The sequence below is a fragment of the Cololabis saira genome, chromosome 8 (assembly GCF_033807715.1).
Source record: "Cololabis saira isolate AMF1-May2022 chromosome 8, fColSai1.1, whole genome shotgun sequence".
NCBI classification, from domain to species: Eukaryota; Metazoa; Chordata; class Actinopteri; order Beloniformes; family Belonidae; genus Cololabis; species Cololabis saira.
The window spans coordinates 5,723,043-5,750,457 of record NC_084594.1 but is presented as its reverse complement, the minus strand read 5'-3'; the positions used below and the strand labels follow the sequence as shown (position 1 = coordinate 5,750,457).

At 37.9% G+C, this 27,415-nt stretch overlaps 1 protein-coding gene across 1 annotated transcript in view; it reads left to right on the top strand.

Annotated features, from left to right (window-relative positions):
- The first annotated feature begins 7,956 nt into the window (after nt 1-7,956).
- Nucleotides 7,957-27,415, top strand: part of ccndbp1 (cyclin D-type binding-protein 1) — a 68,836-nt gene continuing 49,377 nt past the window's right edge. The window contains exons 1-6 of the mRNA XM_061728369.1: nt 7,957-8,106; nt 10,947-11,006; nt 14,683-14,762; nt 15,763-15,844; nt 17,442-17,538; nt 17,696-17,769. Of these exons, the coding sequence (XP_061584353.1) occupies nt 8,019-8,106; nt 10,947-11,006; nt 14,683-14,762; nt 15,763-15,844; nt 17,442-17,538; nt 17,696-17,769 (481 nt within the window). The 5' untranslated portion in view covers nt 7,957-8,018. The remainder of the gene's footprint in view (nt 8,107-10,946; nt 11,007-14,682; nt 14,763-15,762; nt 15,845-17,441; nt 17,539-17,695; nt 17,770-27,415) is intronic.

Sequence of the window (27,415 nt, the reverse complement as noted above, 5' to 3'; positions counted from 1 at the left end):
ATATGCTTCTTTAATATATTTGCATTATACTAAGATGCATTCATTTTCAATGGCTTTTGTCCTTAATGGCCTTTTTCCCCCTTACATTACTTTTACTTTTATACTTTAAGTAGTTTTGAAACCAGTACTTTTATACTTTTACTTGAGTAAAAAACTTGAGTTGATACTTCAACTTCTACAGGAGTATTTTTAAACTCTAGTATCTATACTTCTACCTGAGTAATGAATGTGAATACTTTTGATACCTCTGCTGGATGCTCATCAGGATTTTCTCTGAAACACCGGGTACTTTGGTGCGTTTGACCTCATCATCACCCACTGTCAGGGATTCAGGCTCTTTCTGAACTCGTTGGGAGTAAGATCCGGTCCCACACCTTTCTCTGCTGTTTGAAGATGAACTTTTCTTAACAGAGTCAAGGTTTTGCAGAAAAGTTTTAAAAAAGGAGCCCTGTTTTCTAATATCACTGATATATTTTATTTGCTGAAGCCGCAGTTAAAGTCTGCTGCTGTTTCGTCCTTGGTTCATCCAGGTGCTGCGTTGGTCCCGTCAGCCGTCTCCAGGTCTGAAGGAGGTGATTTATCTCTCGGCTTTGCATTGAAACACTCCCAGGGAGGACTAATTCCAGCCTGCTCATCGGTGCGGGTCATCGCTGGAGACGTTTCATTTCCATACAGAGCATTTACCTCTGCATTCACTTCCAGCTCATGCATTTTCTTTTTCCATCACTGTTATTTTCTAGGGAGAAGCTTGTCGTAGTGTTCTGTGGAAAAGGGAGGGCGCTGATAACCTTGAGTTTCCAGAAACAGATGCAGCTCGACCTCGCCTGGCCCTCCTCTCAGAAGTGATTAAAGAAAAATAATAAAAACACTGCTGAAAAATCCTTGACTGCCACTGATTTAAGTCTAACTTTTTTTTTATATTTTAGCTGAGAAGTAAGAAAATATAGTAAAAAAAAAAAGAAAAGCAAAGCAAGCACAGGAAGCGTTTGCACTGTAAGGAAGAAGGAAGTACAATTTGTTTGTCTGGAGGAACTTTTAACCCTTGTGCTGTCTTTGGGTCAAGGGAGGGTGAAGGGAGAAAAGAAGGAATGAAGGAAAGAAGGAAGTAGGAAAGGGAGTAAGGAAGGGAGAAAAGATGGAAGGAAGGAAAGAAGGAAGTAAGGAAGAAAGATTGACCAACGTTTAGATGAAAAATGCTTTATTTGTTTAAATAGAACACCACAAATTAAGGCAATTTTTATGTAGATCAAGAAAGACTATTCTTTGTATAAACTACTTCATTTTTAGTATGTACAAAATTCATTTGCAAGTAAAGTCAACTTAATTGTTTTTCTTTCTTTTTTTCCTTTTTTTCTTTTTTTTCTTTTTTTCTTCTTTTTTTTTCTTTTTAAAGTGAACTTAATTTTGATAAATAAAGTAAACTTAACACAATTAAGTTGACTGTACTTGCAAAATGTATTATTTACATACATAAAATTGAGTAGTTTATACAAAGACTAGTCTTTCTTGATCTACATAATAATCTCATGCAAAAAGTTGACTTATTTTTTTTAAGTAGATCAAGCACAATATTTGTATCAGTGTACCTGCAGGAATTCTTTCTTTCTTTCTTTCCTTCTGACGAAATGAGGGCCTTTTTTTTCCCCCTAAACGTGCCCCAAAAGTCACCAAATTTATCACCAATCCAGGCCTGGGGAAAATTTTGATATTTAATGGTTTGCATTAATGGGCGTGGCCTAATGGCTCAACAGCGCCACCTAGAAAACTTTGTGCCTCAAGCCCCACGATACGGTTTGACGTATATGCACGAAAAACGGTACACACCTGTATCATGTCGCAACTTAAAGAAAAGTCTCTTGGCGCCATGGCCGAAACCGAACAGGAAGTCGGCCATTTTGAATTAATCGTGTAATTTTGGCGCAATTTATGCCATTTCTTCAGCCGCTTCTTTGCCCGAACCGTAACGTGCACCCAGGTCAGGTGTGTTATACATCAAAATGTGCATCACCATCCTGCGATAACACGCATTACTTTTCTCAGTCAAAAGCGTTACCGTGGCGACTCTAGACGCCAAAAAGCGCGCCCACCTTCATCTGATTGGTCCATATTTGATAGTCCCTACTTTCTGCCATAACTGTTGAATGGTTTCACATAAAGAGTCGTGTGTGGTGTCATCGGACTTAGTTTTTTTGATCCTTGACAATAATTGGTACAAATTAGCACCGCCCCTTTTTCTGATTTGTCGATAATTGATAGTTCCTATTTTCTGCCATAACTGTTGAATGGTTTGATATAAAGACTCGTGGGTGGTTTCATCCACTAAATGTCCAGGCCTGAAGAATCTACATCAAGTCATACAAGCTTCCACTGCAGCCTGAACGTGCACAAGGGTGCGAGGGCCCGTTCATCGCTGCTTGCAGCTTTAATTTATCTTGTGTTTTTTCAAGTGTTTTTTCTTTTCTACCTCAGTTTTTTTTTGTTTGTTTTTTTAAATTCTATTTCTTTATTGTATTTATACCGGGCTGTTATGACAACAAAATGTCCTCTTGTGGATGAATAAAGTCATCATCTATATATCTATTTAAATTAAAAACATACAGTCTGAGCTGGATGGAAGAAACCACTGTTGTAAATGGCGACCTCTAGTGGCCAAAAGGTGGTACTGCACATTGAGGCGCTCCAACCAAAGGAGTCCCTATATATCAATTTTCTTTTGGTATTTTGTAGTAATATTTTTCTCTTTGACTTTTCCATGTTCATACTTTTTTTTACACATTTTTTTTACACAATTTTTTACACATTAAGAGTAAATCTCTACCAACACTGAAGGCTTTGGCATCACAAATTGGCAGAAGTACATGTACTCAGTTACACTACTTAAGTAGTTTTTTGGAGGATTTGTACCCTATAGCACCCTATAATGTAATAATTTCCTATAATGTAATAATTTCCTGATAATGTAATAACGCCTGAAAATGCAATAAAATTTGCACTTAACTCAATCGAAAATGTAATAAAACCCAATAATGTAATAACTTCCCCAATAATATAATAAAATATCCTGACGGATATTGTAATAACATTTTTACCAGTAATGTAATTCCTTATTACGTTATTGGGAATTTATTACATGGTACTCAAAGTCTGCAATTTAACCCAATAGTCATTCAGTTGTTTCAAATCAAGCGTATATAACATTCTTAGATACTTAAAACACAAAATGTAGAACTCTGGACTGAAAATGAACATATATATTACTTTATTTGTCAAGTATTACATTATCAGTTTTGGAAAAAAAAGACCCACCTGAAAATGTAATAAATTCCCAATAATGTAATACTATATTCCCATACTATAAGACTATGTAATATATTAGTTTCACCTTTTAAAGGAGCTTGAGGCTCCTTTTTTTTTGAATTATTGAAATAAATTAACTTTTACACCATATTCTAATTTTCTGACCTTCACCTGTAGGTTATATTTATATTTACCTGCATGTACATCTGGGCTGATGTGGACATACATAGCATTTCAGTTGCTAGTATGGTTGGCTCACAGAAGGAGCTCCTTAAACACGTTGTCACTGCTGATGGCCATTCTAAAATGTAGCTCAAAAGATTTTAACTACTGATTATTTGCTGGTATTATCATACTGTTCTTATTCGAAAATAATTCTATTATTCCCTTCTTTTGTCAACATGTCATTGGTTGTATTTTTTTAAACCAAATTTGTTGCAGCATCAATTGAACTTGTCAGTAGTTCTATTAATAATGGCAGAGAACTTCTTACACTCACCCAGCGCGGCAGATGAAGCCATAGAGTTGTATGTCTTCCTGAGAACATACATACTTAAAGCCTTATAAATGTGTCTGGAAAGCACAGACAAGCATTCTGACCTGCTGACTGAAATAAAGTTGTGCGGGTGCGTGTCTATGTTCCCACAGCCCTTTTTTCTATATATCCTATACACATATTTTAAAGACATCTGTTTCTGTACCATTAATCACAGTGAAACACCACTGGTAATAAAAAAAAGACAGTCAAATTCCAACCCAACCTATCGAACCTATGATGAAAATTACAGGCCTCTCTCATCTTTTTAAGTGGGAGAACTTGCACAATTGGTGGCTGACTAAATACTTTTTTTCCCCACTGAACGTAAATCTTTGTTAAAGACATAAGTGAGATTTTTGCAGCAAACAACTGTTTCTGGAATTAAACTTCTGCAAAGACTAGACATTGATCTGCTTGTTTTATGCTATCTCCATTTAAACTCACTGCCTGTTGTAGATCAGAAGTAATCTCACAGATGACTAATTGAAAGTCCCAGCAGCAGTAACGATTTTCACATTGGATGGTTATGTTTTCATATTCCTCTGTTTTCTGATCAGGAAATGTTTTAAACCAGTTTAATGTAAAAAGTGGTGAGAAATATATCTTAATCCAAGTTTTTCTTGCAGCTGTGAAAGAGATGGACATCCCTGCGACCCTGGAGCCCGTCCCAGACCAGAGATGGGGCACCAAGGTGAGTTTGAACCCCCAACTGGACAAACCCTCCTGTTATGTCATCCAGTCATTATTATTTTTTTTGTAAGCCTTATTTTTATTTTATTTTTTGTTGCACCATGTTGTAATTTGGCAGGACAAACAGATCAGGCAGCTGACTGGAACCTGCTCACCTTATGTAAATCTCTCTCAGCTATTTTAGTTTGGCTGACTCTTTTCATGCTAACCTTTGATGCTAATATCACTGTATCCATCTGCTCTGTTCAAACCTGTCCAGACCTCCTCATTTCAAGTGTTGCTACAGAAATATGTGAAAGTGCTTCCAGACAGGAGCGGGGACTGGCAGACTCCGCTGGGACTCACTGATAAAACAATGAATATCTGCTTGCAAAGCTTTCTGGCGACCCCTCTTGGATGAAAAAAGGTACTACAACTGTGAATTCACCATAGTCACAGTTGTCAGATTCCACTTACCATAAACTCCCACAAATATTACCGGTGTTACCAGAGGTGTCAAAAGTATTCACATTCATTACTCAGGTAGAAGTTTAGATACTAGAGTTTAAAAATACTCCTGTAGAAGTTTTTTTACTCAAGTAAAAGTATACAAGTACTGGTTTCAAAACTACTTAAGTATAAAAGTAAAAGTAATGTAAGGGGGAAAAAAGCCATTAAGGACAAAAGCCATTGAAAATGAATACATCTTAGTATAATGCAAATATATTAAAGAAGCATATATGTGTACTATTGAGCATTAACATGTGTTTCAGAGAGCAGGAGATATGATGACTAGTTGCCTATAAGTATTGTAATGGTGCAAAAAGTCAAACTTCAGAGGCATGTTATCATTTATCCTAACCTTTATTGGAATGTACATCCAAGTTTAGTTGCAGGAATCTGAGGGAACGGATGTAAGAACAAAACTGGACAAGAACATCTGAAACAACCACAACCAAATTCACTCTATCCGGATGGAGCAATTTAACTGGATAGTTTTTATTTAAAGGCCGAAATGAAATAGAGTAACAAGGCTGTTTTTAAAATGTAAGGAGTAAAAAGTACAGATAATTGCGTGAAAATGTAAGGAGTAAAAGTAAAAAGTCCCAAAAATAATTACTCCAGTGAAGTATAGATAACCAAAATTTCTACTTACGTAAGGTAACGAAGTATTTGTACTTTGTTACTTGACACCTCTGGGTGTTCCTGGCTTTATAACATTTTAAGTAGATTCCGGGGCAACATACTCCGTGTTGAGGGGATTGTCCTCTGCAGCCAAAGCAGTGGACGGTTTGTTCATTCAGTTGCTACAACTGGTCATGTGGTGCGTTGAGATGGATCACTCCTTTTTGGTTTCTAAACATTGCCCACTTTTTCTGATGGGGCGAGATTTAATTCATGCTTTGGGTTTGTCACTCATTTCGACATCTGAAGGTCTTAAGGTAACAAAACTGAATTCAAATGAAGAACTCTTGTTTGCTTCCCAGTGGCAGTTTCAGGTGCAGCATCTGCTTTGGGCTACAAGGAGCGCGGTCTCACCGACAAGTACTTTGTGTCAAACGTTACACTCCATTGCACTTCACATCTCAGTGTTGGGGTGATAATGAATATGAACACCTTTGGTACCGTGTAGACTCTTGTAGTGAGAAGTTAACTCAGTACTGGTCCGTGCATATTTGTGCTTTGTCTGTTGCACTGACTGTTTCACAGGAAAAGATGTAACAGCTTGTGATTGTGAGGATGTTCATGTGTGTTACTCTTGTCTGGATTAAATATTTAATCCGCGGTAAATGAGCTAAAGTGGGCTTGTTAGATCTGGTTCAGAGGTCTGCACGTCCTGGATATTTTTTAGAAGATCTGAGATTTTGGTGATCTCAGTTTCTTTCAACGATGCACCTTCAGTGACAAAAAGAGAAAAACAGGCTTCAAAAGGACTCTTAAAGCCCGAGTGACGTCACCGGGGGTTTGTCCAGTTTTATTCAATGGTTGACCCTGGATTTGGACCAGAACTATTGTGACTTTTTAATAGAAAAAGGATGATCTGTGTTCATTACTTGAGCAAAGATGAAACGAGGAACAAGCTCCTGGTGGGGTCAGATGTTGAGAATCCATCCTTGGTGTCTTCGCACAGGGGAAAAAAAGCTTCATCACCTGCTGCTGAGGGTTCATCCAAGTGTAATTAATCTGACCTTTGTTCTCTTTTCCAGGACAGTTTGAGTTTGCACTGAGGTGAACACCAATAAAAAAAATTATTTCCCACTTCTTAAAAATGGTACATTTTTCACAAAAGTGTGTATTCCTGCCTTCATTAATCCAATGTGAAAGTTACAGTTAGATCTGCAGCAGAAATCAGTGAAAGGTTAACTGATTTCAGATTTTAAGGGGGACTAAAGTGAGTTGTTTAATTTGACACTGATCTAAGAGCCTACAGAGAGGCTAGTCTAGTCTAGTCTTTGCAGAAGTTTAATTCCAAAAACAGTCGTTTGCTTCAAAAATCTCACTTCTGTCTTTAACAAAGATTTACGTTCAGTGGGGAAAAAAAGTATTCAGTCAGCCACCAATTGTGCAAGTTCTCCCACTTAAAAAGATGAGAGAGGCCTGTCATTTTCATCATAGGTTCACTTCAACTATGAGAGACCGAATGGGGGGAAAGAATCCAGGAAATCACATTGTAGGATTTTTACTGAATTCATTGGTAAATTCTTCGGTAAATTAAGTATTTGGTCACCTACAAACAAGCAAGATTTCTGGCTTGATGTACTGATTTTCATTCTTTTATTCTACTTCTCCTCCGTTGGCAAAACTGCCACCTAAGAGCACATTTCATAGCAAATGAAGGCAGAAATGGTTCATATACACTTTCTTGCTTCTCTTTACATCCAAGAATGAGTGACTTCTAAGTGAAAATATCAAACTACACGAACTAAATACACTGTAAAGACCAAGTTTGTCCAGATGAAAATAGTTTTGTCATTAAACCTATACAATAACTCCTTCATGACCACGTTTTCAGTTTTCTTGTTCCAACTAATTGTAGGAAAAATTAGATTCTGCTGTTTAATTTTAACTAAAATACCTGAAATGATAAGGTGCAACAACTGAGAAGAAATAATTCAGAACAAGGCACAGTGCATCATGTGAAAGTATTCAGAGTAACTAGTAGATTTGAAAAAAAAAAGGCCAAAACATGTGTATTAAGATATAAAAGCAACCAAAATTAAATGTAAAAATGCACAAATTACATGAACAAAAGTCTAAAAAATGAAGAAACAAAGAGACTTGAATGAAATTAAAGGTTTAATCTTATCATTTATAAAGTTTTTCTCCATCTCAGGAGACACCATGGATGTATTATAGAAACACACACACATGAACGGGCTCGTCTGGTTGGAACGATTTCCAGCGCGGTGTTTCGTTTATTAATGTCCCCCGTCAACAAGCTTCCGCCTGTTTTTGGTTCCACAACACGCATGAAAGCTAACGCAGCCGCGAGCTGGCCGCCAAACTCCGGGACATGAGCGCCGGGAACTGCGATGGAAACGTGGCTTTGCCTTTGCGGAACGTGCTGAACTCCCTGCAGTGTATCCGGGACCGAGTGAGAGGTAAATGTCGCTTATTCTTTGTTTCGAAGAGGTTTGAAACCCTAACCAGCTAACTAAGTGCTAGCCGTCACGTTGTTATCATGAACTATTTAAACAATGTTATTTTATCCTTTAACTTGTTTGTGGAAACCGGTTTACCTCTGTATTTGACTGATGTGTTCAATTGCATGTATAAACTCCCCCCTTGAAGTCTCTTTAGCAATAAATAAATATATAAAAATAATAGTTCAAAATGTCAAAACATTGGAAAGTTTGTTATATTATTGTTATTATATTATAAATATATTTATTATTATTATATATAATACATAATATAACTATAAATGTATTATATATATTTATATTATGTATTATATATGATATAATACATACAGACTGATTATTTTTTAGCCTTAATCCTTGAACTTTTATCATTTTTTCATTTTAATTAACTATATTTTATGTCAGTGTGCATTGGTCTCCCAGTTTTTATTTTTTATTTTTTTGGTCTCCCAGTTTTTATTTTATTTTGTTTATTACGCTTATTTTTCAGTCAAAATGTCAAAGCACTTTGTATTTCATGTACCTGGATGAAAGATGCTATATAAATAAAATGTGATTGATTGATTGATATTATATATTTATATATGTATATATAATCATATAATATAATATATCATATAATCTTCATCTGCTACCGTGTGTGCGGGTTTCAGTAAAACAATATAATATATATTATATATATATATATATATATATATATATATATATATATATATAATAATAATAATAGATAATATTAAAATAATAAACATAGATCGGAGAAACGGGAAGGAGCTTCAGCACAAGAAGGAAAGAACATCAAAAGGAGTGCGAGAAGGGGATGGGAAAAATACACAAGAGCAATAAAAGAAAAGGCACTGCAAGAGACTCACAAGTCAGCTATAACGGACCACTGCAAAAGGGAAAATCACGTCATGAACTGGGACAAAGCCAGAGTCATCCGCACTGAAGAAAACAGACACCAGCGCTGGATCATGGAGGCCATCGAGATCAGGAAACATGGACAATATACCATGAACAGAGATGAGGGAGCGTACATGCTCTCACACATGGACCAGTATCTTGGAGCGGCGGGAGGACGGCGGGGGGCGAGACCGACCTGTCAAATCTGACAGGTAACAACAGCTGATAAGACGTTCAATTCAATTCAATTTTATTTATATAGCGTCTAATACAACAGATGTTGTCTCTAGACGCTTTCCAGAGATCCAGAACATGAACATGAACATAAACATAAACCTCTGAGCAATTATTGCATAAACAATGGCAGGTAAAAACTCCCATAGTGGGAGAAAAACCTTAAGCCAAACAGTGGCAAGGAAAAACTCCCCTTTAGGAGGGAAGAAACCTTGAGCAGGACCAGGCTCATAAGGAGGGACCCTCCGGCCGAAGGCCAGACTGGGGGGTCAGGGACGGCAACAGCACAGCAGGCAGGTGGAAGCAGCAGCGGGATGACCAGAGGAGGGGGGGGGGACCGGGACCGCACGCAGGCCAGCACGCAGCTCCCGAAGCTCCGGCCTGCAAACATGCACAAAAGAGAAAAAAGGGGGGCCGGCACAAGAAACTACAGGAGCGATGGACAAAAATGATAGCTATGAGATATTTATAATAAATAAAAATGGAAATGAATAAAAATGGAAAAGGAGAAGAGAGGAAGGGAAGAGGAGAGGAGAAGAAGGGTGAGAGGCACCGCCCAGTGGATCATGTCGGTGCCCCCTGCAGCATAAGCCTATAGCAGCATATCTACCACCAAGCTATATTTGAGACTAACTATTATAGTCTTGTTCTATAGCTGCAACTATGACTACTGACTCTAACACACTAGAGTTTACACTACCTAGAGATTTACCAACACCAGCTAGAGGTTTACTAAACACTAACTATAGGCTTTACTAAACAGAAAGGTTTTAAGTTTAGTTTTAAAGGTGGAGGTGGTGTCAGCATCCTTAACCCAGATTGGAAGTTGGTTCCAAAGTAATGGTGTCACATTCCACCACGTGACACTCTCTGAAGAAGGCGGAAGTTCTGCCGAAACTGTCAGAAAAGTTTGAAGGTAAGACCTATGAAAGAAAACCACAAAGCTATTTACTTCCTGTAGTCTATCATGAGCTCTTTGGTCTTTGAGGTGTTGAGGAGCAGATTGTTCCCCCTGCAACGCACTGTGGTATCATCAGCAAACAATGGTGTTACTGTTACTATCAACACGGAAGACATAATGAACACAATAAAACAACTACAGGAAGTAAAACAATGGACCTTGGACAATCGCTGTATTAAAAAGGCAAAACAGGTCATAGAGGACACTTCTCTCCCTGGACTCTCTCTGTTTGCACTGTTGCCCTCAGGTCGACGTACAGATCAATAAAAACAAGAACAACCCCATTCAGAGACAGTTTTTAATCCTCCAGCTGCAACAAAACTCAATCTACTCAAAAAACAAACTGAAACTGATATGAAGGATTGTGTGCATGTGTAGGCTATTTTTAATTATTTATTGGTTTTAATCAGTTATTTGTTTTATTTTATGTTGTGTGTGTGTATGTAAATATTTTATATATTAATAGTATTTATCTATTTATTTTTTTAGCACTGACTGATGGCACTTTTAATTCCATTGTTATATAGCAATGACAATAAAGATCTAATCTAAATAAACTGTAAGAACCCAAAGCAGATTTCTCTTCTTACTAAACTGTAGTTCTTTAATAAATGTACATTTTTGGCTGTGAATTATACAACGTAAAAGCTTCATGTCACCTTGAGGAGTCTCCTAACTCGGCCCTCTCTTTCCTCCGCAGATGGAGAATCCAACGAGTCTCATGGGGCATTCAACCTCTCTAACTTCTGGGACACTTTGAGTTGAGTATCACGCTCCCACTGACTGGGGGCTTAAAACAATAAGCATTCTCTTCTGAATAGTTTGATCCAGAAGGATTTAGATCATGACGCCTTTATGATGTTGTGACTTTACTTACCAACTTACCAAAATGGATTGGAAGTGAAGCAACAAGATTTGATCCAAGTTTATGCTTTCAGCTTTAATTTAAGAAGTCTGACAAAAACATTTTAAGCAAAATGTACCCATTTTCTGGGACTCTAAAGTATTTGGACAAGGTGAAATATTTGTAGATAAAACCTGAATTTTTAGTACTTGGAAGAAAATTCTTTCCAGTCAATGGCCGGGTTTCCCAGATCCAACCTCTCTTAAGGATTTAAGAGAGGTTCAAAGAAGGTTTGAACTAAGAGAGAATCCTAAGATACGGGTGTTTCCCAGATGACTTCTTAACACCGTCCTTTAGTTTCGCTCTTTCAGAAGCTCTTTGGAGCAGCTGTACGGTTCTGAAACCAAATGAATCGATGCCAGGCAAATCGATCGCCGATCACTATCAGCGCATTTTCACACGCAGCACTGCTGCCTAACGCACTAATTCACTGCTGCCTGTGCGTTATAATAAAAAATTAAGATGATAAATATAATTCAATGGCCCTTTTTCATCCAAACGGTGTGTTACTCCGTTATTTCTGGCTACAGTGAGGCTTTTTTTCCCCACACACGGAGACCGGGAGTAAACGGGGTGGGCGTGTGTGTGCGTTCAAAAACATGAGCCAAGAGAAGGCGAGTTTCGCAAATCGCAACGTGGAATTACAGCAAACCCTGGTTTTTCGCAGGGGTTATGTTCCAAAAAGAACCCGTGATAAGTGAAATTCTTTTTACAATTATAGAGGGCTTCAGATTGCAGAGATCATCCCCGCCTCGCACGTATTCCTCCTCTTCTGAATGATGCGGCATCCCGACTCGCGCTGTATACAGCGCGAGTCGGCAGGTGGGTTTTTTCAAGAGAAGAAAATAGTTATGGGTCGTTGTCTTCGCTCTTTTTTCTTCTGGGCAAAAAGATTCTTTAATATAAACCGACACCATTGATTATATTTGAGACTGTAATGAACGATTCATCAAAGGATCCCGTTCATCAGCTGCTGCTTCCCTGTCATCACATAGATGCGCTCGGGCTCGGGCACGGCGCAGGAGGATCGGTGTCCCGGCTGCCTGACAGCCCGGTCCGACAGCACGTCCAGGGGATTGAAGTGCTGACGCACGAATGCGTTCATATAGACAGTTCTGCTTCGCGCACGGTGACGCGGTTGATTTGCAGCGAGAACATGCTGTATAGCAGCCAAATTATCAAATAAATGATATTCATGATGATCGTTTTATTTGTGCGCATAAAGCATATACAGGAACACACTTGTTATTCCTTATTTTTCTTTTTTTCCCCCTTTGCTGTCACCAATAAATGCTAAACAATATAAATCTAAAGTATAAAATAAATCAAAATTTGTGCGGGGTGCATTGTTTTAATATCTCATTGCTTGGTGTGATATTGATTTGCCTGACGCGGCTGGATCTGTGAGTCTTTGTTCACTAAGATGGTTGGAAAGACTGGGTCAGCAGCATCTTTCATTTCCTTCTTAATGAAAGAGATACTTAAGCTAAGAGCAACTCTGGGAAACGCGATTTTCTTTCACAGGCTCCTTAAGAAGGTTTGAAAGAAGTCTTTCGCTGTTAAGAACTACTTAACTGATCTGGGAAACCCGGCCAATGACTGTCTGGAGTCTGGAGTCCACGAGCATCACTAACCATGAGCACTTGGTCTTTAGTTGCTCATAAACGGGTTGAGTTCAGTCGAATTAAGCATTCATAAATATTGCATTTCCTTCCATTTTTATTGTGTTTTCTTCCACTTTATGTTGAGGGTCATTATCCACCTGCACTGTGTGCTTGTCAGTTCTCTGTTGTCTAGATGTGAACGGAGATTATAGACCTGTCAATCTCTCCACTGCTGTCAGCAGTCACGTCATCAATCAGCACCACTCAGCCTCACTCAGCCTGTCATCGGCAGCTGCATCTGTTTGACACATGATGTTGGATCAAACCTTTCCTAGTTTACTCTTTCTCATCATTCTGATACAGGTTTTTAGATTAGATTAGATTAGATTAGATAGTTTTTTATTCATCCCTCAGTGGGGAAATTCGCTTTGAGCAGCAGCAGTCATCTAGCACCTTCCTTGACAACCATGTCTGCCTCACTCAGCTGCACCCCTCACTGTGTATTTCTTTGTATAATCTTTTGTATTTTTTTGTATAATTGCCCTGTAAAATTGTAAATAGGTTATGTTTATTTTTATTCAGAACTGTCCCTTTTTCTTTTCCTTTTCTTTTCTTTTCTTTTCTTTTCTCTCTCTACCTCAAACTGCTGCACCTTAAATGTTTATACTGTTTATTCTGTATCATAGAAATACCACATTTGTTTTATTGTTTTATTTTATCACCAAAGAGCGAAATTACCGGAGTCAAATTCCTTGTTGGACAATGTTCGAACCTGGCCAATAAAGATGATTCTGATTCTGATACATACAACACACATGCAGTGAAAATGGTAAAAAAGTCAAAAATATAAACAATATACTGTATTTTCTGGACTATAAGCCGCACCCACTCTATTTAAAAAAAAAAAAAAAAAAAAAAAAAAAAAAGATATGCAAGCCGCAGATATTTCTGTTGTTAGATTAGATATTTACTACATGTACAGAGTGATTTTGAACTGTAAATGATGTACATGTTTGTACCTAAATAGATCCTTTCCTAACAGTGTCTTTTAACACGGCAGCAACTTTGCTGATTAAAACAGGACAGAACCAAGAGAAAATAACCGGTATTTATTTATCTATTTATCTGTTTGAAATCTGCTTCTACTTCTATCTGCTAAAGAAGAAGTAGTGTATTCTTCTTTGCATTTATTTTGTCTTAGTTTTAAGTTTCTAATTCCGGTTAGAGCGCCCCGAGCAGTGGAAGAAAAATCCACAGAATAGTCGCACCTTTGTATAAGCTGCATGGTTGAAAACCTATGAAAAGATTAGCGGCTTACAATCCAGAAAAAACGGTACATGCAGTGGAAGAGAATAGCGCAGTACGAGAAAAAAACAGGTAGGATATGTATGAAGTAGAGAGGTATTGCACATCTTGTTGTTATTTTCCGTTGCCCTTTTACTACTGTGAGCAGGCGTGGTTGTATAGTCTGATAGCAGTGCAAAAACAGTGCAGCTTTTCTTGGTTTCTTCTGTGAAAAGAACCTAATTTCATACATCAGGAGCCTACGGTATTTAGATGTTTTCTGGTAAAGTCTTGGTCCTTTTTTTTTAATGTCATCACCAATTTGAACTTTTTAAAACCTCAATATTTACATCCATGAATGCTTCTCTTTATTGTAGACTTCAACAGTGACAAGTTTTACCTTCTCAAGAGTATTATTGCTTTCTGTTGATGTTGTGAAGGCTTTTTCTTTGTTTCCTTCAAGGAAAAAACCTTCCACTTTAGTTATCTTCTATGGTCTTTTGAGGTTGTTGGACTCACCAGCGCTCAGACTATTTTTCACATCAAATGACTCCCCTGTTGTTGTGATATTATTTCATGCAGAATCTAATCAAGTTTTATCGAGTTAAAGACATTTAAACTGTGATGTAACTGTTTGTCCTCAGACCAGGCCGTGAAGGCGGTGTCCCAGGAAGCTACTAAACTCAGTCTGGCCTTCTCCAGCCAGCCACTGCCGTCACAGCAGGTGGGATTATTATTATTATTATTATTATTATTATTATTATTATTATTATTATTATTATTATTCGCAACATGAATTCATATAAACCTTCACACAGTGAATGGAAAAATAAACATTAATTTATATTAATGATATTAGCCTTTGACCTATAGGAAAACACAACAGTATCTCATAGGGCTGGTCGATATATCGAGATTTTAATATATATAGATATATTTTCAAACGCGATATGGTACGAGACAATATCGATTTAAAAAAAAAAAAAAATGATTTTGATATAGCTTATTTTGTGACAAATTGACTTGAATGTTTTATTTGAGATTTGCACACAAATGTTTTGTTATTTTCACAACTGTCAACCTCAGTGGAAAAGTCTGCCTGTTACTGTCTACATTGTATTAATTGCACAGTGTATTTTAATGTAATTGTTATGCAGGAAAGGGATATTTGTTTTATTTTATTCAAGAAGCATATTTATTCTATATATGCAGGCAGTTTATTATTATAAATTATTATGTTTATTATTTCATTTGTCTTATACATTTTGATATTGTGCAGACCTCTGTTAATAAATGTACCTGTGTGACATTTGGCACGAGGCTTTGTATTAAAACTGACTGTTTTTTTTAAGGGTTTGCCTCAGAAAAAAATGAAGCTAACAGAGATGCTAACAGAGATGCTAACAGAGATGCTAACAGAGATGCTATGCTATAATGCTTTGGGGGAAACCCCAATTATGGCACAGAAAAAATATCGATATATATTGCGTATCGCCATTCAGCTAGAAAATAGAGGTATGACTTTTGGTCCATATCGCCCAGCCCTGTATCTCATCTTGGTTGACTTATGGCAAAGTAAAACGATAAATGAATGTAATATCACATTCACAGGCCTTTCAGCCTTTCTGATTCATGATCCACATTGATGGGATGGGCTAAAAAACCTGAGCATAACTGAGTTGTGTCCTAAACTTGTTACCCACCAGCGCGTGTATCTGTTACAGGATGCCGAGACGTTGTCTGAATCCATGCTGAAGAGCATCCTCACTCTGTCCACCGTCTATTACTGGCTGCCCAAGAGCCAAGGTAACGTAGATCTGCCCCGGCGTCCGTGTGAGCCCAGAAAAACTATCTGTTTGCTCTGGGCTGATATTTCTGCTTGTGCTTCTCCATATTCAGGGAATCATCTTGTCTGATTTCAGTTCAGTTTATTTTCGGTCATGACATCACAAAAAATAAAAATAAGACAAACATCAAAATAGCTTCTACAAAATCAAAAATAAAATAAAAAAGTAACAAAAAAAGAAACAACAAAAAACAAGTTTCCAATATACAAATAACATCCAGACCGAAAAAGTGTAGCTCGGGGGTCGGCAACCCACGACTCCATGCATGAGGCTCTTTAGCGCCGCCCTAGTGGCTCCCTGGAGATTTTTCAAAAATGTTTGACCTTTTTTTTTTCCTCTTTTCTCTTTTTTTGCCTTTTTTTTCTCCTTTTTTTTCTTTTTTTGCCTTTTTTTTCTCCTTTTTTCTTCTTTTTTTTTTTCTTTTTTCTTCTTTTTTTCCTTCTCTTTTATCTTCCTTTTTTAATCTCGACATTTCGACTTTTTTCTAGACATTTCGTCTTTTTTCTCGAGATTGTACATCAACATTAATCTCGACATTTCGACTTTTTTTCTCAAAATTTTGACTTTTTTTTCAAAATTTTGACTTTTCTCGACATTTCGACTTTTCTCAACATTTTTACTTTTTTCTCAACATTTCGACTTTCGCCATTTGCCGTCATTCTAAGGCTTATACAAGACTTAATGCGTGGAAGTAATGCGTGTAGTGGCAAGATCTAGACGCACATTTTGATGTAAAACACACCTGGGTGCACGTTACGGTTCGGGCCGTATTAACTGCCGAAGGACGGGGTAATTTTAGTGACATGACTCCACCACCAGGAGTGGCTCCTCCAGTGAACAGGATACCTGCTGGATTCTGCACAAACTGAGTGGCCATGGCATGAGTCGTGCGGCGACCATTGGGTGTGAAGACGACAAGATCAAAATTATCACCCCAACTGTGGATAGGGCCGATGCGTTTCTCTAGGCCAGGGATCAGCAACCCGCGGCTCTAGAGCCGCATGCGGCTCTTTAGCACCGCCCTAGTGGCTCCTGGAGCTTTTTCAAAAATGTTTGACTTTTTTTCTTCTTTTTTTCTCTTTTTTTCTCTTTTCCTTTTTTTCTTCCTTTTTCCTTTCCTTTTTAATCTTGACATTTCAACTTTTTTCTCGACATTTTGACTTTTTTCTTGAAATCTTGACTATTTCCTCAGCATTTCGACTTTTTTACTCAAGATTTCAACTTTTTTCTCGAAATTTTGACTTTTTTTCTCGAAATTTTGACTTTTTTTCTCAACATTTCGACTTTTTTTCTCAACATTTCAATTTTTATCTCGACATTTCGCCTTTTGCCATTTGTCTTCATTCTAAGGCTTATACAAGACTTTTCATTTTTTGCAGCTCCAGACATATTGTTTTTTTGTGTTTTTGGTCCAATATGGCTCTTTTTGGGTTTTTGAGTTAACATTTTGGGTTGCCCACCCCTGTTCTATACAATATGTTATATATGGTTTTATTAAAGATTGATTTCACTCATTTGAACTTTGTTTGACCTCATCTGTTGCCTCCTTGTCTCAGGGGTGACGCTGCGGCGACAGGTCAGAGACGGCACGGTGGACGTGTTGGAGGGCGTCGCTCAGCTGGTGGAGGTCATAGTGACCTCACCGCTGGAAAGGTGCTGAAAACTATGTCATAAAGACACAGTGTTTAAATTTGTCTTATAACAAAGACAAAAAAACCTGTTCACCTCCTTTTTAGTCTGATTAGATAATAATTTAAAATATATTTCCCTCTTTTCTTCTGTTTTGTGTGTATACCACGCCGTCCTCCAGTCTCAGCCAGGATCAGCTCACATCAACGGGAGCCGTCTGGTCCGCCTGCGACCAGTTTGCCCAAATTCCACGAGGTTAGTAGACTTAGTACAAGTCATTATATACCGTATTTTCTGGACTATAAGCTGCTACTTTTTTCATAGGTTTTCAACCATGCAGCTTATACAAAAGTGCAGCTATTCTGTGGATTTTTCTTCCACCGCTCGGGGCACTCTAACCGGAATTAGAATCAAAACTAAGACAAAATAAATGCAAAGAAGAATACGCTACTTCTTCTTTAGCAGGTAGAAGTAGGTAGAAGCAGATTTCAAACAGATAAATAGATAAATAAATACCGGTTATTTTCTCTTGGTTCTGTCCCGTTTTAATCAGCAAAGTTGCTGCCGTGTTAAAAGACACTGTTAGGAAAGATCTATTTAGGTACAAACATGTACATCATTTACAGTTCAAAATCCTTCTGTACATGTAGTAAATATCTAATCTAACAACAGAAATATCTGCGGCTTGCATATCTTTTTTTTTTTAAATAGAGCGGATGCGGCTTATAGTCCAGAAAATACGGTAAATATCTCTCTTTTTGTTATTTATTTATTTAACAAAACAAGAGCTGTCATGTATTCAAATTGACATTTAAAGAGTTCAAATCCTGAAAATGATTGAATACGAGCTGAACTGGCCCAAAAATGGGGAAAACAGAAAACCACAATTGTTTAGCTTTTAAAAGATACCTGATAAACAACCATCTCAGTGCCTGAATACTGATTAAAAACAAACTCCTTAACGCCTATATAGATCTTAAAATATTTGAAGATGACTAATGCCCGTTTCTCACTGTTTTTCTCATATTTTATTATTATAATTGTATTTATTTATTTATCGTAGTTGTTTTTCCCTACTTTTTTAACTCTAAATCTACATACTGTTGTATATGTTTTATATGCCTCAAGGATTTGTACAATATTCAAGTGTTTAATTAAAAAAACAAGTCTGGCCCACTCTGCCTGAAGTGCTCCATAGTGCCCCCTGCTGCCGAGCTGGAGCCATAACATGCTGCTGTCGAATCTCTCCACAAGTTTGTTTTGTTTGTTTTTCTATTCATATAATTCTATTTATTTATTATTCATCAATCAGATGATTCAAATTAGACCTTTCAAAAATGTAAATGACAGGCCCCCAAACATCGTCAAATAATATTAATTATCATGTTTTCAAAGGGCACGGTGGAAGAAAGTTATGAGATCCGTTTTCCTGTACTCTGTCCACAGATGTTTTTCCATGTGAGGGCTAATAAAAGGCATATGTCTATAAGAATTTGGTGCTTTCATTTAATTTTATGGTCAGCTGGGTATTTATGCATCAGTGCATTTAAGAGCAAACTTAAAACCCACCTGCTTCTCCAAGCTTTTAAACATTAGTGATGAGACGGTTGTTTTATGACCATCATATTGATCTGTCTTTTTGGCTTTTGTATTACTTATAAATTGAATTCTTATATACAGGACTGTCTCAGAAAATTAGAATATTGTGATTTTCTGTAATGCAATTACAAAAACAATTAAAGCTGCAAGCAGCGATGAACGGGCCCTCGCACTCACGGCCACCGCCCCCCATAAGCATATCAGAAATGACACCACCCACGACTTCCTATGTCAAACCATTGAAAAGTTATAGCAGAAAAAAGGGACAACCAATCAGAAGAAGGGGCGGGGCTAATTCAGGCCAATGAAGGTCAAGGACTCCATACAGAATCTGATGACACCACCCACGACTCTCTATGTCAAACCATTCAAAAGTTATAGCAGAAAATCGGGACAACCAATCAGAAGAAGGGGCGGGGCTAATCTTCGCCAATTATGGTCAAGGACTCAATACCGAGTCCCATGACACCACCCACGACTCTTTATGTCAAAACATTCAAATGTTATAGCAGGAAATAGGGACAACCAATCAGAAGAAGGGGCGGGGCTAATCTTCGCCAATTATGGTCAAGGACTCAATACCGAGTCCCATGACACCACCCACGACTCTTTATGTCAAACCTTTCAAAAGTTATGGCAAAGAAAAGTATTCTAGTGGGCGCTGTTGAGCCGTTAGGCCACGCTCATTAATGCAAACCATGAAATATCAAATGTATCGACAGGCCTGGCTTTTCTTTAAGTTGCGACATGATACAGGTGTGTACCGATTTTTGTTCATGTACGTCAAACCGTATTATGGGGCTTGAGGCACAAAGTTTTTTCTGTCTGAACCAATCAGATGAAGGGTGGGCGCGCTTTTTGCCGTCTAGCGTCGCCACGGTAATGCTTTTGAAAGAGAAAAGTAATGCGTGGTGTCGGAGGATGGAGACGCACGTTTTGATGTATAACACACCTGGGTGCACGTTACGGTTCGGGCCGTATTAATGACCGAAGAAATGGCATAAATTGCACCAAAATTACACGATTAATTCAAAATGTTCAAAATGGCTGACTTCCTGTTCGGTTTCGGCCATGGCGCCAAGAGACTTTCCTTTAAGTTGCGACATGATACAGGTGTGTACCGATTTTCGTGCATGTACGTCAAACCGTATTGTGGGACTTGAGGCACGAAGTTTTATCTGTATGGACCAATCAGATGAAGGGGGGCGCGCTTTTTGGCGTCTATCATCGCCACGGTAACGCTTTTGACTGAGAAAAGTTATGCACGTTATTGCAGGATGGAGACGCACATTTTGATGTATAACACACCTGGGTGCACGTTACGGTTCGGGCGAAGAAGCGGCTGAAGGGATGGCATAAATTGCGCCAAAATTACATGATTAATTCAAACTGGCCGACTTCCTGTTGAGTTTCGGCCATGGCGCCAGGAGACTTTTTTTTAAGTTGTGCTATGATACAGGTGTGTACCGATAAAGGAAGCTCTGAAAACCTTAACAAACCATGGTTTACTATAGAACTTAGGAAATCTGCTTTAAAGAAAAACAAGCTTCATAAAAGGCATTTACAAAGTCCTAGTCCTTTAAATTGTGCTACATACAAAAATTATAGGAATAAATACAACCACCTTATTAGAAATAAATAAATGATCTATGGATAATATTGAAAGAATCACTCAACAAGAAAAAAAATCATCTATTCCAGCCCAGTCTACATTTCAGGATGGTGCATAAGATAACAGAGCATACACAAATTGCTAATAAATTCCATGATTTCTTTATAAATGTGGTTCCACGTCTTGCAAAAAATATTGAAAATGTTCATGGTTCTCCTTCTAACTATAAATGAAGGTTATCCCTCTTTAAAGAAGACCTATTATGAAAAACATAGGAACATACAATGACATAGAATGCTGATTCTTTAATATTTGTCTTTAAATTTGTCTCAAATCAAACTGTCTGCTGTTTCTCATCATTTGGGCCGACCACCCGTCATGTGGGGTAACCAACGAATCGCAATTTTGTACCAAATTCAAAATTTAATGTCTATCAGTTTTGGTATAATATAAATCTAAAATAAATATAAATCATTGGTATAGTATGCATAAATGGCTTTATGAGGGTGACACTTCCATTATAGATAAAACGTATTTCAAAATGGTTTTCAAAAAGTAAAGGACATATGAGTCTATCTTTCTTGAAAAGTTAATTTAATTACTGATACTTATTAAAATATAAATTTTGTTAAGGAAATCTATTAATTTTGAGATAAATAACTCAAAGGCCTAATACATTATTGACACACAACTGTGATTCAGGCTTAAAGCTCCCCTGCTACACGTCATTCAGGCAGCCAATCAGCACAGAGCCTCATTAACATAGCCCCCCCTCCCCTCAGAATCCCTCATAGAGAAGGTTAGAAACGGTAAAAATAAAGACATGGCCCAGAGGCTGAATTTCTCATTTATGTAGAAAAAACATTCAAAAGCTTGTTCTTAAGACATTCAATGCCTGTTTAAAATATACATTAAATGCCATAATAGGTCACCTTTAAATAATTTTTAAGCAAATGAAGCAATTCTCGCCAAATACAGTAAATTCCAGTTGTCCCTGAACGCACCAGTAGGATAATCTGTAATTTTAGAATTCCGACCGGTCCCTGAATGCACCTCCTCCGCGGCGCTGCGCCGTGCCGACCAGATCTCGGCTGAAAGCCGATAATAATATAATAAAATTGCAAAGCTGCTGTGCAATAAGGTGTAATACATGCACTGTAATTATTTTCTGTATAAAAATTGAATGTAAAAAGACGGGTTTGACTCAAAATCAGTGTGGTTTTATTTAAGTGGTCTCTGTCTCGGTAGAGATGAACAAAGCGAACTGCGCATGTCTGTAAGCAGACATGCGCCGCCGAAATACATCGGTGAAAACTATTCCACAGGATTATTACACCATAGATGTCTTAAGACTACTCTACAATTATGCACACAACAAAAAATACTTACAGATTCGGGACCATGGAGTCGGGCTCGTGAAAACACGAGGTGACATGTCGTGTGAGTGACGTCACCACGCTGAGCACGCAACAACGTCCCCCCGCTCCCCCCCTCCCCCCCTCCTCCCTCGGCCTCCGCTCCGCTGCAGGGCCTGGCCGGCACACAGAGCCAGTTTGCTTTAAATCCAATGGATTTAAATAAATATTGATTAAAAATCCCGCGTTGTACGCACAAAATATATTTTCACATCACAGTAAACAATATTTTTACGAAGTTTACGAAGTTAATTGGACATGGCATGACAAAGATATGATTTAATTGTATATGAATACATTTTTGGAAAAAGAGAGTTACAAAGTTCTTCAAAAGCGATATGTACCAGCGTATGATTTTTTAATCCTGTTGTAAGCTATCTGAAACTGCCATTTTATTGTCTTAAGACCAAGCCTATGATTTTAAATTATTATTTTACCAAAAAATTCAGAGTGACGTAAAATGGCAGTTCCCTTCAAGTTATGACCACGATACTCAACACAGTTAATAAGGACGCTTATGACAATAATATGTGTCGATTTCATTGTGATTGGGTGAATGAAACAGCAATGACAGCACATAATTTGATGAAAAATGTATACCTGACCAAAAGGTGGCGCTATGGAGTTCATCCAAGATTGTCATATCCACTTGTTCAGAATGGAATTCTGATTACATGTATTGATTTTGGGTTAATTCTGACCAATTCTGTTTAAGTTACAAAAACTTTTATGTTCATGGCGAGACACCGAAATTTTACTACCTCTAACGGCCACGCCCTTCGATAAGAACGTACAGTTTTCTCTGTCAGTCATCGTCAATGTCTTACCTATTATCTGACCAACTTTGAGATCATTAATCTCATCTCGCTTGGAGCACAGATGCATACTAGAAGACATGACAATTCCTGGTGCCAACAGGTGGCGCTACAACCGATCCTGAATATTCCACCACATATGTCTTCAGGCTCAGTCTACAATCATGCACATACGTTTTCGACCACATCAAATCATGTATTGCTGAATTACAGCCAATTGATGTTTCATGGCGAGGCTTAAAAATGACCTCAAACTTCGCCGAATCACTACGGTCAAGCCCTCTGGTGAAAACTTAAAAGCTTCGCAATTTAGCGTCGGCCATGTGTCTAGATTGTACAAACCAAGTTGTGAGCCAATCTGATAAAATCTCTAGGAGGAGTTCGTTAAAGTACGAGGCCTAGAAATGATCAGAATTCATGAAAAATGACATTTTCTGTTCAAAATGCCGGACTTCCTGTGTAACTTAGACCATGGGTCCAAAAGACTTTTTTGTAGCTCTTTGTCTAATATAATACACACATAAAGGTCATTGCTGTAAGTCAAACCATATTGTGGGGCTCGTCAAAAAACATAAAATAGGTGGCGCTATAGAGCCCATTCTTGTGGACCCATGCCTGTCGCCCATAAAATACGTAATTTTACGCGACTCTGGAAGCGTGTGCAAAATTTGGTGAGTTTTTGAGCATTTTAAGGCCTCCAAAAAGGCAATTTATTTACGGCAAGAATAATAATAATAATAATTAAAGCTGCAAGCAGCGATGAACGGGCCCTCGCACTCACGGCCACCGCCCCCCATAAGCATATCAGAAACGACACCACCCACGACTTCCTATGTCAAACCATTCAAAAGTTATAGCAAAAAAAAAGGGACAACCAATCAGAAGAAGGGGCGGGGCTAATTAAGGCCAAAGAAGCTCAAGGACTCATTACAGAATCCCATGACACCAACCACGACTCTCTATGTCAAAACATTCAAATGTTATAGCAGGAAATAGGGACAACCAATCAGAAGAAGGGGCGGGGCTCATTTTCGCCAATTATGGTCAAGGACTAAATACCTAGTCCCATGACACCACCCACGACTCTTTATGTCAAACCTTTCAAAAGTTATGGCAGAGAAAAGTATTCTAGGGGGCGCTGTTGAGCCGTTAGGCCACGCCCATTAATGCAAACCATGAAATATCAAATGTATCGACAGGCCTGGCTTTTCTTTAAGTTGTGACATGATACAGGTTTGTACCAATTTTGGTGCATGTACGTCAAACCGTATTGTGGGGCTTGAGGCACAAAGTTTTCTAGGGGGCGCTGTTGAGCCATTAGGTCCCGCCCATTAATGCAAACCATTAAATATCACATTTTTCACCAGGCCTGGCTCAGTGTTTCGAGAGGAGGTAGTAAAACGTTTTTACTTTTAAGTTTAACAGCACACTGGTTGGATGAAAGCTTCATGCCACACAGTACAATTCTAAACACAACTTTTATCTTATTTCTAAAGATAAAGGAAGCTCTGAAAACCTTAACAAACCATGGTTTACTATAGAACTTAGGAAATCTGCTTTAAAGAAAAACAAGCTTTATAAAAGGCATTTTCAAAGTCCTAGTCCTTTAAATTGTGCTACATACAAAAATTATAGGAATAAATACAACCACCTTATTAGAAATAAATAAATGATCTATGGAAAATATTGAAAGAATTACTCAACAAGAAAAAAAATCATCTATTCCAGCCCAGTCTACATTTCCGGATGGCGCATAGGATAACAGAGCATACACAAATTGCTAATAAATTTAATGATTTCTTTATAAATGTGGTTCCACGTCTTGCAAAACATCTTAAAAATGTTCATGGTTCTCCTTCTAACTATAAATGAAGGTTATCCCTCTTTAAAGGGGACCTATTATGAAAAACATAGGAACATACAACGACATAGTTATGCTGATTCTTTAATAAAATGTCTTTAAATTTGTCTCAAATCTTAACTGTCTGCTGTTTCTCATCATTTGGGGCGACCACCCGTCATGTGGGGTAACCAACGATTCAACATTTAATGTCTATGAGTTTTGGTTCAAATATAAATCATTGGTATAGTATGCATAAGTGGATACTACTTGTACACATTTTAAATCAGTTTTATGAATTGTAGAGAAAAAAATATATATATAATGGCTTTATGAGGGTGACACTTCCATTATAGATAATATGTATTTAAAAATGGTTTTCGAAAATGAAAGGACACATGAGTCTATCTTTCTTGAACAGTTAATTTAATTACTGATACTTATTAAAATATACATTTTGTTAAGGAAATCTATTAATTTTGAGATAAATAACTCAAAGGCCTAATACATCATTGACCCACAACTGTGATTCAGGCTTAAAGCTCCCCTGCTACACGTCATTCAGGCAGCCAATCAGCACAGAGCCTCATTAACATAGCCCCCCCTCCCCTCAGAATCCCTCATAGAGAAGGTTAGAAACGGTAAAAATAAAGACATGGCCCAGAGGCTGAATTTCTCATTTATGTAGAAAAAACATTCAAAAGCTTGTTTTTAAGACATTCAATGCCTGTTTAAAATATACATTAAATGCCATAATAGGTCACCTTTAAATAATTTTTAAGCAAATGAAGCAATTCTCGCCAAATACAGTAAATTCCAGTTGTCCCTGAACGCACCAGTAGGATAATCTGTAATTTTAGAATTCTGACCGGTCCCTGAATGCACCTCCTCCGCGGCGCTGCGCGGTGCCGACCAGATCTCGGCTGAAAGCCGATAATAATATAATAAAATTGCAAAGCTGCTGTGCAATAAGGTGTAATACATGCACTGTAATTATTTTCTGTATAAAAATTGAATGTAAAAAGACGGGTTTGACTCAAAATCAGTGTGGTTTTATTTAAGTGGTCTCTGTCTCGGTAGAAGACAGAGACATGAAAGACGTGAAAAAAGCGAGCTGCATTACAGACATGCGCCGCCGAAATACATCGGTGAAAACTATTCCACAGGAATATTTCACCATAGATGTCTTAAGACGACTCTACAATTATGCACACAATAAAAAAATACTTACAGATTAGGTTGGGACTCGTGTGAAAACACTGGAGGATTCATGTCGTGTGAGGAACGTCAATACGGTGCGCACGCAACGTCCCCCCGCTCCCCCCCTCCTCCCCCCCTCCTCCCTCCCCCTCGGCCTCCGCTCCGCTGCAGCTGGCCGGCACACAGAGCCAGCTTGCTTTAAATCCAATGGATTTAAATAAATATTCATTACCAATCGTGCGTTTTACGCACCTTAATGCCAAAAATATATTTTCACATCACAGTAAACAATATTTTTACGGAGTTTACGAAGTTAATTGGACATGGCATGACAAAAATATGATTTAATTGTATATGAATACATTTTTGGAAAAAGAGAGTTACAAAGTTCTTCAAAAGCGATATGTACCAGCGTATGATTTTTTAGTCATGTCGAAATGTATCTAAATCTGACATTTTATTGTCTTAAGACCAAGCCTATGATTTTAAATTATTATTTTACCAAAAAATTCAGAGTGACGTAAAATGGCAGTTCCCTTCAAGTTATGACCACGATACTCAACACAGTTAATAAGGACGCTTATGACAATAATATGTGTCGATTTCATTGTGATTGGATGAATGAAACAGCAATGACAGCACATAATTTGATGAAAAATGTATACCTGACCAAAAGGTGGCGCTATGGATTTCAATCCAAGATTGTCATATCCACTTGTTCAGAATGGAAGCCTGATTACATGTATTGATTTTGGGTCAATTTGGACCAAGTATGTTTAAGTTACAACAACTTTTATGTTCATGGCGAGACACAGAAATTTGACCACCTCTAACGGCCACGCCCTTCGATAAGAACGTACAGTTTTCTCTGTCAGTCATCGTCAATGTCTTACCTATTATCTGACCAACTTTGAGATCATTAAACTGATCTCGCTTGGAGCACAGATGCATACTAGAAGACATGACAATTCCTGGTGCCAACAGGTGGCGCTACAACCGATCCTGAATATTCCACCATAGATGTCTTCAGGCTCAGCCTACAATCATGCACATACGTTTTCAACCACATCAAATCATGTATTGCTGAATTACAGCCAATTGATGTTTGATGGCGAAGCTTAAAAATGACCTCAAACTTCGCCGGATCACTACGGTCACGCCCTCTGGCAGAAACTTAAAAGCTTCGCAATTTAGCGTCGGCCATGTGTCTAGATTGTACAAACCAAGTTGTGAGCCAATCTGATAAAATCTCTAGGAGGAGTTCGTTAAAGTACGAGGCCTAGAAATGATCAGAATTCATCAAAAATGACATTTTCTATTCAAAATGCCGGATTTCCTGTGTAACTTAGAGCATGGGTCCAAGAGACTTTTTTGTAGGGCTTTGTCTGATATAATAGACACATAAAGGTCATTGCTGTAA